General features: G+C 30.9%; 1 protein-coding gene across 1 annotated transcript; it reads right to left on the bottom strand.

Moving 5' to 3' along the window:
* Positions 1-9,067: 9,067 nt before the first annotated feature.
* LOC114727156 (dCTP pyrophosphatase 1-like) lies at positions 9,068-10,808 on the bottom strand. The gene is made up of 2 exons (XM_028913876.1): positions 10,452-10,808; positions 9,068-9,731 (listed from the first exon to the last, which is right to left on the bottom strand). The coding sequence occupies exons 1-2, from the start codon at positions 10,578-10,580 to the stop codon at positions 9,417-9,419; spliced, it is 444 nt and encodes a 147-aa protein (XP_028769709.1). The 5' UTR covers positions 10,581-10,808; the 3' UTR covers positions 9,068-9,416.
* Between the last annotated feature and the right edge of the window lie 399 nt (positions 10,809-11,207).

The following is an 11,207-nucleotide window of genomic DNA, read 5'->3' as shown; positions in this document are numbered from 1 at the left end:
AAAAAAAGACCGCATGTGGTACAGATGACTTCTTGGTACTCTTCAGTCCCCTTAGTACTGAAACTTATTTTCCAAAAGAGATATCACATTTAATAATGAACAGTATTTTAAATAAAATTGTCTCTAAAAAAGAGAAAAAAAATGCCCGTGGGAACCAAAAAAAAAAAGAGTAAAAGAAAAGAGAAGGACTTGAACATGGGGACCAGGAAAGAAAAGAGTGAGCAATATACATTGAATGGTGGCTGTGGAGATATATAGATATACACGAGGACAAAATAAAAGTGGAGACTCAAACTAAGAATCCCGCATGTGTATTATGAAAACAAATACACTATATACAGGTCCTGTTTATTATCACGATTATAAAATTTTTTTTATATTTACTTTATATTCTGTAAATTATTTTTTTTTTTTTGTAAGAAAATTTTAGGAAGGGGTTTGGGCTCAACCCAATCCAAGGGCAGGGCAACTAACCCCGCTCCACGGGCCCACGGACCAGGTAGGAGAGTACACATGCTTCACAAGGCTGCAAAGATGCCTCCCCAAGCGCCGCGATGGAGGCACAACAAAGTGCCACTCCCAAGAATCGAACCCGTGCCAAAGCGGACAACCAGGCACTAAGTTCAACCCCCTCGCCACTGAACCCACGGACGATGGGTTGTAAATTATAATTAAAAAAAACTATTTAAAATCTATTCCAAACGGCCCATAATGATCTAATATCAGCCCCGCGGGGTCGCAGTGTGAAGACGTGTTAGCTGGCTATCCAGAGCAGCGAGGATGGGCCAGCCTGATTCTCACGCCAATGGGCAGAATTAGTTAGTGAGTCAGTGGCCCAAAAAACAAGCTCTGCAAAAAGGTCCTTTGTCCTTTTTTCAATCGCCCAATGAAGTGGTTTGTCTTACAAATTACAGTACATGTATGTTTGTGTGTAAATATGTATGTATATTAAGTACCTCATAGAATAATAAGTGAATAAGTACCTCATGAGAGGGCCTTCATGATATACATATTGACTATAACAGTGTTGCCACTATCAGTTTCAACCAGGACAAGGCCATATCATGGTGCCAAATTGCAGGTTCCACTTTGCTTTAGCTGCTTCAAGCATAAAGCTTGTTGCTTCTGTAATATCCAAACAGAAGTAGGAAATGAATGCTGGTTCCTAGAAAACCATACCAAATTAAACCCCTCTAATTAGGGAAGCACTTGAATGGCTAATAATTGATAGAAGCTTAGTTGGAGTGAAGATAATACTCCTCCGATCCTTAATATAAGACCTATTTAACTAATTTAATTAGATTGAGGAAGTTAGAAAAGTTAGTTAATTATAAAAAATATGAAATGTTTTTCCTAAAATACTATAATTATCTTTCTTAATATTCTCATCCATCTCTTCCTTTTTTACTTGATTATACTTGAGGGAGTTTTAATAAGAGTAATTTAGAAAAAAAAACTTATAAATATGAGAAATAGGTCTTATATTTACGACTAAAATTAATTTAATAATTAGATTTTATATTAAGAATTAGAGGAGTATAAAAATAAGTGTGACTGTGAAGGTGAGGTTTATTTATGCAATTTCTAATGGATTTGCTTCGTTCAGACAATAGACAGAGATACAGACACAGACATCAGAGAGAGCATAATTGTTCTGCTTTAATTGATATCTCAAAGGGACTCTAAAGGGGTGTTTGGATAGAAACCAAACTATGGTTTCAAAAGTGATTTTACGATTTACGAGATAAATATGTAGAGAAATTTATCTCGATTTGTGAAAAAATATTTCTGAAAAGTACTTTTTAGGATATCCAAACACCTCCTAATTTGTATACAAGCCTCAAACCAAAAGTCCAAAAGCACTTTTGCGTTCATTGGAAAGAAGGCTGTGGGGGGCGGGCCGGGCCAAGCCATTCGGCTCTTCTTTTATTTACGCAGCTTGCGGAAAGCATTCTCTCCGGTCTCCAGATATAAGAAGGTCCAAATGCAGAGGGGAAAACAAAAATTTTAACAAATCTTATTTTATATATAAGACCCACATATGAAACATTTTTTAACATTTTTTGTGAGAATTATTAACTTTCAGTGAAAGCCCATTTTCTACTAAAAAAAAAGTTAAAATACAAATTTGTTCTAAAAGTTTTTACTTGAAAGCATTAGATATCTAAAAAAAATTTGAGAGCAAATTTTTCCTTAAAAGTTTAAAATTACAATAATTTTGCCTCTTATCGTTAAAAAACTAACGATAACCATTAAAATAGTGACACTGACCGCTAATATTTTTAATAGTATAGAACAAAATCTTTGCAATTTTAAAACTTTGAGATAAATTTGTACCCAAAAAAAAAACTCGGGTACCAATCACTAACAAAAAAATTTTGGACAAATTTACACCTTGACCTTGTTACGAATGGTTTCACATATTTTTAAACCTCTCATTTTACAACTAACTTGACATGTTAAGTGAAAAAAATTATTAAATTGACCAGTTTATGGTTTAATAATAACAAGTCCAACATCTGCACATTCAAACATGTTAACAAATGACATTTTCAAATTGACAAGTAAAACCTATTGGAATGACTGTAAAAGTGAAAATTTGTCAAATTTTAAGGCAGAATTAATAAAATTTAAGATTTTTCAAATATGTTAGACTTACAAATAAAGCTAGATGAGTAAAAAAAATTTAAATTAATAAATCCAAGTTAACAGTTTTTAAGAAGTAAAATTTGGCACGATCAAGCATGCTTACAAGTTTATTATGAATATAATATTTTGAAATATTTAATTGAAAATCATTAATAGCCCAAATTGCTCAACGACTGAAATTACCCCAAGGCAACTTCGAAGAATTTCTAACCTCAAGTTACGCGGTTTTACTTTAAAAAAAATAAATGAATTTTTATTCTAAACCTACTTCCATGAGAATTTAATGTAATTCTATTTTTGTGAATTTGTTAACGGTAACAGACTAAAAATAATGACGAACGATTGATTGTAATTCAGTACTAACAGTTTATGCAATAGAGAATTTGATTCAGTGCGAAGGATGTGAATGTCTGACGCCTCTAAACAACTTTGACCTTTTCTTTCTTTGTTGGCATGAGAGGATAAATTATTTTCCTATTAGAGACAATATTATCGGATATTAAATATGAGTAACTCTCCTAATAAAAATTTAAATCTTAATTTGTTACATTATAAAAGATTAACTCATTTCGCTAGACACGACCTGATTAGTTGTACATTGTAATGACAAATATAGGTTCGTTCTCTTAAATAGGATGGTAACATTTTGCATTTGTCTAACAATTTAGGGGGTGTTTGGATGAGGCAAAACCATGGTTTGCAAAATAGCTTCTAGAGAATAGATTCTGGAGAGAATAGATTTTGAAAGAATAGATTTTCTGGAAAAGTGATTCTGATAAAGTGAGAGTGTTTGAATAATTATTGTCAGAAGTGTTTTTTGATATGTAGAAATTATTAAAAAGGACATAAGTTTAAATGATAATTACATATAATATATATTTCATAATATATGTTTATTTGAAGTAATAAATTTATTAATAATATATATTTTGGCAACATAATAAATATGGCATAAATAATATAAATAATAAGAAATTAGTGTGTGTATATATTAATAAAATAAATAAATATGTTTTTAGAAAAATGATTTATTTTGTCAAATAATTGTACCCCTTGAGCTGAATGAGTACCCCCCCGCGTGCTGAATGAGTACCCCCCTCCCCCCGCGTGCTTGTTCCCTCTGTGAGCTGACCGTTGAAGCCAATAATTGTCCCTCCTCAGAAGCTACGCCCCGCCTGTTTATCTGGAACCAAGGTTTTGCCCAAAACCTTGGTTTTAAAAAAAATGGGGGGTGTTTGGCAAAAAAGCCAAACACCCCCTTAATGCATTTTTTATTTTTATCATAATTAATTACTTTTTTCATATATTTCGGCTCCATTCTCACTTACTCCTTTTCTTACTTATTATTGTAACACCTTGATATCCACATATGTGACAAAATATTTTATTTAAAAGTTCATATGTATTTCTAATACTTTAAACAGGTCATAATTTCAAAGTATTTTTCTAACATAACATGATAAACGATCAAAATCTTATAGTTATGACAAATAAAAATATAACATAACATGTGTTTGAGAAGTACAGAAGTCTTCATGACTTACTCTATTGGTGCCTTTCCTTAATTTCTATTAGATTCTTCGCTTGAAAATGTTAATATAAGGGATGAGACTTAACTTTTCAATAACTATAGAAATTCTAACCTACACACGCAAACTATATATGACAAACAAAAATCCGTTTATATGTGTATATTTATATTTATGTATGAAAATCATGGATTTATACATTCAACTCAATTTTTTTTTTAAATTTAACAATATACCAACACCATCTTTCTAATATATCCAAAATAATATAATATGCGACCTCCCTTGTATCACCGTTCATCCTTATACCTCTGATTAGAGCCATAGGCTAATACATAGTTCAATAGGAACTAATCCATTTTACTAAAGTATTCCAAGCTCAACGACACTAGAAGTATATCCGGTCAAAAATATAGAGCTCAATTTCGGACTATAACTCCCCTCCTTTGCAAATAAAATAAGGAAGTGTCACATGTCCCATAACTCCAATAAATTTCTGACCAAAGGAAAACATGAAAAAAGGGGCCTTGACAAATTTCATCCACTGTGTACCAAGTGATGACGTACCACGTGGTAATTTTATATCCATACAAATATCCTTCTATCTTTAGCCTAACAGTGCATATGTCATATACAGATAATGTTATATTAAAAATACATCCTCAAATATATCATTAAAAATAAGCGAGTAATAAAATTTCTGTACTATTTAACAGCAAACCATGATAATTCCATAGCTATCAATATATTTAAATATTAATCATAATTAATAGCAATAAATATTAACAAAATCAAGTACCATATCAAAACATTTATTTGAAAAATCATAATATTATATTTCAGTATGATACAAAAATTAATAAATCCATAATATAATCATACACAATTGACATTTACATAAAAGAATTTTCATAGTTACTTATTACTCTTTACCTTACAAATAATCACATAATGATTACTCCAAAATTCTCAAAAGTCTATAAAAATTGCATATAAATATTTATTAATACAAAACCCAAAACTATTTTAAAACTACTCTAAAATTTTAAAACTACCCTCTACACTAAAATTACAAAAGTATATTAACTCTGATAATTGATATAATATTATTTTGAAAATATAATTTACATAAGACTATTTAAATTTAATAACTAAAGTCAATATTTTTTATTATCCAAAATCTAAATATTTCATATTAAAATCTCGATTATTTATTATAGTCTCATTGTAAATTTTTCTCAAATCAAACAGCTCTTTTGGATTATAAATAAACTATAACTTTATCTAATTTCATAAATTCTTAATTTACAATTTTTCAAGCCTTCAGAAATTATTTTAAAAATATATCTTTAACTTATTTAATATTCAAACAGATTAAAATCTCATTAATATATTAAATAACCCAAATAAATTATTTAATTTAAATTTAATTGGTAAAAACATTTTATATGTTTTGAATGATAAATTTTTCAACTAAAATATTAATTTAAAATTATCAAAACGATCATTAAAAAAATATAAACTAATTAAAATTCCTTAACAATGTATCTTTAAATTTTGATTGTCATATATTGTCAAAACTCTATATTTACTCCATACCCAAATGGTAAAATTTTCTCTAAATATTATAATGATACTAATAACATAAAACTCTAAATATATAAAAAAAATATTTATAAAAAATATGATTAAAAAAATATTTTTGGGTGCCTAAATGAATTTCAAATTTTAGCCTTTAGACCGTATATATTTTCACTCTCTCTTGGTTTCTGCCTCTCACTATCTCTTCCTGTTCTCTCACTCTCGTTTTCTTCCACCTCTTGTTGTCTCTTTTAAACTTATTCTTCCATCTTTCAATTCTCTCTCCTTCCATTTTCTTCATTCTTCATTTATTGTGTCTCCCCTTCTTTCATTCAATACAACTTCCCCCTCCCCATCATTTCCACCGAATTCGGTGGAAAAGATGACCTCTTTTTTTTCTTTTGTAAAAATAATAATAAATATTATTATATAGTTATTTTTTTAATTATAATTTTTTAAAGATAGTATGCTACAGGGGTGTTTGGCAAAACCAAAACCTAGGTTTCAAAATCACTTTTCCGCAAAACGAGGTAACCTCCTCCACATATTTACTTCGTAATCCGTAAAAGCACTTCTGAAACCATGGTTTGGTTTCTATCCAAACACCCCCTACAACTATCTTCACAAGTAAGGATACATTTAGAAAATAAAAATTGCCTTCTTCACACATTTATTGTTTTAATTTATTTTAGTCAACTTTGTTATCTATATAATTTAGTTAAAACATATTTAATAGGAAAAACCGGGGACAAATCCCCATTCAAAAGTTAATTGTAAAATGAGATCTGAATTTTTGAGGTCCTTTTAAAGAACTAAAAAGTAAAGAAAATTACTATAATACCCTTAATAAAATGTAATTTGAATCAGGTATATGCAAGTAGAGATTAAAGGTATGTAATTAGGATTAGCAATATACAATTAGGTTCTATATGCAACTAAACATTTGCAATATGCAATTAGGATCAAACATATATAACTGGAAATCAAATGCATATAATTAGAATCAGTGATATGTCATTAGGTCATATATACAATTAAGCATCTTAAATATATAATTAGGATCAAGCACATGGGATTTGGGATTAAGGATATGTAATTAGGTTCTATATGTAACTAGACATCCTCCATATGTAATTAGAATCAAGTATATATAACTCGAGATCAAGGATATGCAACTCAAACTATTTGGTCTTTTTACTCCTCAAGCCTATTGTCATTTAAGGTCAAGTCCCATTCTTCAATTAACTTTTCAAATAGGAATTTATCTCCAGCTTTTCTTATTTAATATTCAGTCACTCCTAAATATTCCTCTGATCCTATTTATAAGTCATTTCCAACATGTTTTACATATACCAAAGAAAGCCTTAAACTTCATTAACTCTCATTTAAAATTTAACAATTTTTCAACTTTATCCTTATTTTATATGCATTATATTTATATCCCATATAAATAAAATCAACATAATAATAAATAAAAATAAAATTGTATATCTATATAAAAAAAAATTTCTCAGTATCCTATAAATAATAAATAAATAAAAAGCAAAAAAAATTTTCACTCTATCTTATAAATAAGATCAGGCGAGTATAATCTTGTGAAAGTGGCGAAGGAATATACCGGAGGGGGGAGAAATACAGGCGTGGGTAACAAGCTACTGAAACTTGGGATCATTATGATTCTTTTCTTCACTCGCGCCATTTTCCCCCTCCCCCCCACCCCCACTTCATTCAAGGCACGTGTGGTGTGGGCCCCCCAATCTTCCGTTCCTATTTTCTCCGACACCAATATTACATTCAAGAAATTTAATTCCATTTCAATATACTTTTCTCATACTATTCATAAATCACTTTTAATATATTTCAAACCAGTTAAGAAAAATTTTAAATTTTATTTATTTTTATTTAAAATTTAATAAATTTTCAAATTTATCCTTTTAATATACATTATACATCATGTAAACAAAATCAACATAATAATAAATAAAAGTAAAATTGTACATCTATATAAAAAAAATTTCTCAATGTCTTATAAATAAGACAAAAAAATGTCTTTTATCTCTACCATATAAATAGGATCAGAGGAGTACTCTCTAATCCTATTTATAAGGTAGAGAGATAAGGTTTTTTGTCCTATTTATAAGTTATTTTATTAAATTTTCAGCGTGAATATACTATTTTATCCTTCATTTATTATAGTATAGGTAGTTATCTTTTTTGAAAGATGTATATATTAGATATGGGCAAAATTAAAAAAATATTTTATTTTAATAGAGAGTTAATGCATTTTAAATTTTTTTTTAGTTTGTGTGAAATATGTTTGAAATACCTTATAAATAAGATTAGAAGAGTATTTTACATCGCTTTCCCTCGACCTCGGCACATTTTTATCAAAAACTTCTGCGAATTTATTACCTAAATTAATATAAGCATCTAAAAAATAATTACAATATGGATATGGCAATTAACATTTACAAGTGACTAAAAGTAATAAAACAATTAAGTCCCCTATTTTGCTGGTCAATAAAAAAAAAAAAAAAGGTAAGTCCTCCATTTTCGAAGTTCAACTTCTCAGCCCATGCTTGCATTTCCTCATTAGACGAAACAAGGAATTAACAGCCCCGATCTGATATAGGGGCCAAGCCCGGCCCATTTGATGGTGACAAAAGTAAATAATTAAAAGATATGATTTTAATACTTCCTCTATCTATTTTCTTAAATATAAACAATATTTATAAGATATCTTAAATTTTTATAACAAACTTTTTATTTTATCCCCATTAATTACTTATTTTAATATTCAATATATTTTAATATCTCATTTTTCAAATCATCTTCTCTTATCATGACACATTCTCCCTCTTTCATGATCCTTTTTATTATAATAATTTTTTTATTTCTTTTTTATAATCTCTCTCCCTCATAAATAAATAAGAATATTTTTAGAAAACTTTTAATTTTTATCTATTTGTTGTTTTTAACTAACCCTTTTATTTACGTAATGGTTGCTAATGATAAGAAGCGGAGGAAGTATTTTCCAATGTAAAAATTTTTCTTTTCTTCCCAGCACCAATGTAAAATCATACATATCCTAAAAAAGTGTTAGAATAAAATCAAAACTATGATTTTAAAGATAATTTTACAATATATAAATATATAAAAAAAATTTATCTTAATATATAAAAAAATATTTCTAAAAATTACTTTTCTTAATTCCCAGACACCCTTTTAAAATGGATAAAACCAAAACCATGCCTTGGATATTGACTAGACGAAGTAAAATGTCAAAAGGCCACATGCTAAGAAACCCAAAAACAAGCAATGATTTCAACATATATATCTGTCAAAGAGAGGATTCTATTCAGTCTGCTAAAACAGTGACAAGATCAAAATTTGTGAGAATAATTGTACCTCAGGAAAAAGTAGCATTTCACCAGCCAACCAAACCAAACTAAGTCTCCATGCAATGTCACAAAACCCTACCATCTTGTCGACACAACCCCCTAATCTATTATCTATGCCCCTACAGTAACATTAACCTTAGGATTATCCTCAACCACCCCAAAACCCTCCAATATCAGATGACAGAGAAGAAAAAAGAAATCTTCACATGTCAGTCTTTTTACTGAAAGACTTTGGAGATGAACACATGGAAGATCATTATATATCGGCGGTATTATTATTATTATTATTAGTATCAGTATCATCAGTGAAATTGCTGGTTTTCTGGTTCTGCTTGCTTGAGGTTTCTTTGCATCCTGTGGCTGGGTATTTGACAGCATTAAGTTCAACTTTTCTCAGAGCAGCTTGGCCAAGATCAACCCCACAGATGTCAGAGAGCCTCACAAGATAAAGCAACACATCGGATAGCTCTTCACCAAGATGAACTTTCTCTTCTTCTTTCCAGTCTGGCAGACCCTTTGGAACCTCGCCTTTCCACTGGAATATCTCAGAAAGTTCGCCCACTTCACCCACCTGCACAATCAAATCCAGAATCTTTTCATAGTACCCAAATCTTTGATGCATTGAGGGAGAGAGAGAACGAGAGACAGAGAGAGAGACCCACCTTGTAGAATTTTCCTGGGGCCAGGAAAAGAAGAAAGCACAAGGCAAGAAGAACATAATAAATGATGGAGGAGCAAAAGTGAAATAGGAAAAGCTAGGGAACAGAGGTTCTGGGTGACTTGTGATAAGTGATAACAAACAAAAAGGAATCTGTTCGCAAAGTTGATTTTGACTATGGGTTTGGCAACTTTCGATTTTCAGAACAAGGGGAATAAGAAAAACCTTGGGAATTAAGAAAGTACTAAGCACTGTTTCTCAAATATATATTAAAAATGAAACAACTTGCGAGGAAAAGTCCACTGGCCTAAATAAAATAAATATTACAATGAGCCATACACAAGAAAACTTCAAAATCACTTACCATCTCACTCATATCAGATAAGAATCAGTTAGGTCAGGTCAATGGTAAAACACCACCAGGTGGAAAAAGTGGTAAAAAAAAACAATATATCAGTAACAAGAAGAAGGTCTCCTCCCTTTGTTTCACCAGAAATCGGCCAGAAACACAAGAAACTAAAATGGGGAACTCTCAATAGAAGTAAAACAAACAAATAAAGCGCATAAAATCAACGTGCAAGTAAAACCAGAGAGAAAGTTTCAATCTTTGTAAGGTTGGAGAAAGAAGCATACCAGAGCAAGAAGGAGGTTCCTGGGGCTGTGAAACCGTTCCCAGTCTCTCTCCTTAGCAAACTCCGCCATTTTATGCTTAAGCAGATCAAGGGTTACAGATTCAGACCCTCCTTCGGGAACACCAGTCATGTTGAAAAAGATGGAAAAATCCTTCGCGAGAAAGAGAAAGAAGAGTCGCGACGCAGAAGCACAAAAACAAACAAAGAACAGAGAAACAGAAAGGAAAGAGAAGGACTTGAGCGCGTGGACCGGAGAAGAAAAACGCGAGCAATGGAGTATATTGAAAGGTCGCTGCTTGAATATATAGACAAAATAAAAGGACCGAGAAAGGAATAAAAGAGAAGAGAAGAGAGGGAGAGAGGAGGGGGATGAATGGCGTGTTACGCACAGTCGTTTTTAGTAATTTGGTCATACAGAGAAATGGAGAGAAAGAAGTGGGTGGGGCCCGCTCGTTTGATCAGAGAGAGGTGACCGGTTACCGGGAACTGGGGGTACTGGATAGGGTCAGGAAAGGGACGTGGAGGGGGGGAGCGGGTCGTACACGTGTCGGTTTGTGGAGACCTGCGCCTTGATACTTGCTCAGTGTCGTCTGGCATTCACAGCGGCCTGTGCGCACCACTTTAACCTGTTCGAAGCTCGAACACGCAACGATCGGAAACGCATCAATATTTTTATTTTCAATACTCCCTTTTTTTTAATTATAAATTCTAAATAACTAATTAATAAATAATGAATAATTAGTTAAAAATAATAAAT

The sequence above is a fragment of the Neltuma alba genome, unplaced genomic scaffold, assembly GCF_004799145.2.
Source record: "Neltuma alba isolate B1F8T4 unplaced genomic scaffold, ASM479914v2 tig00012451_pilon, whole genome shotgun sequence".
NCBI classification, from domain to species: Eukaryota; Viridiplantae; Streptophyta; class Magnoliopsida; order Fabales; family Fabaceae; genus Neltuma; species Neltuma alba.
This window is presented reverse-complemented; position numbering and strand designations above follow the sequence as displayed.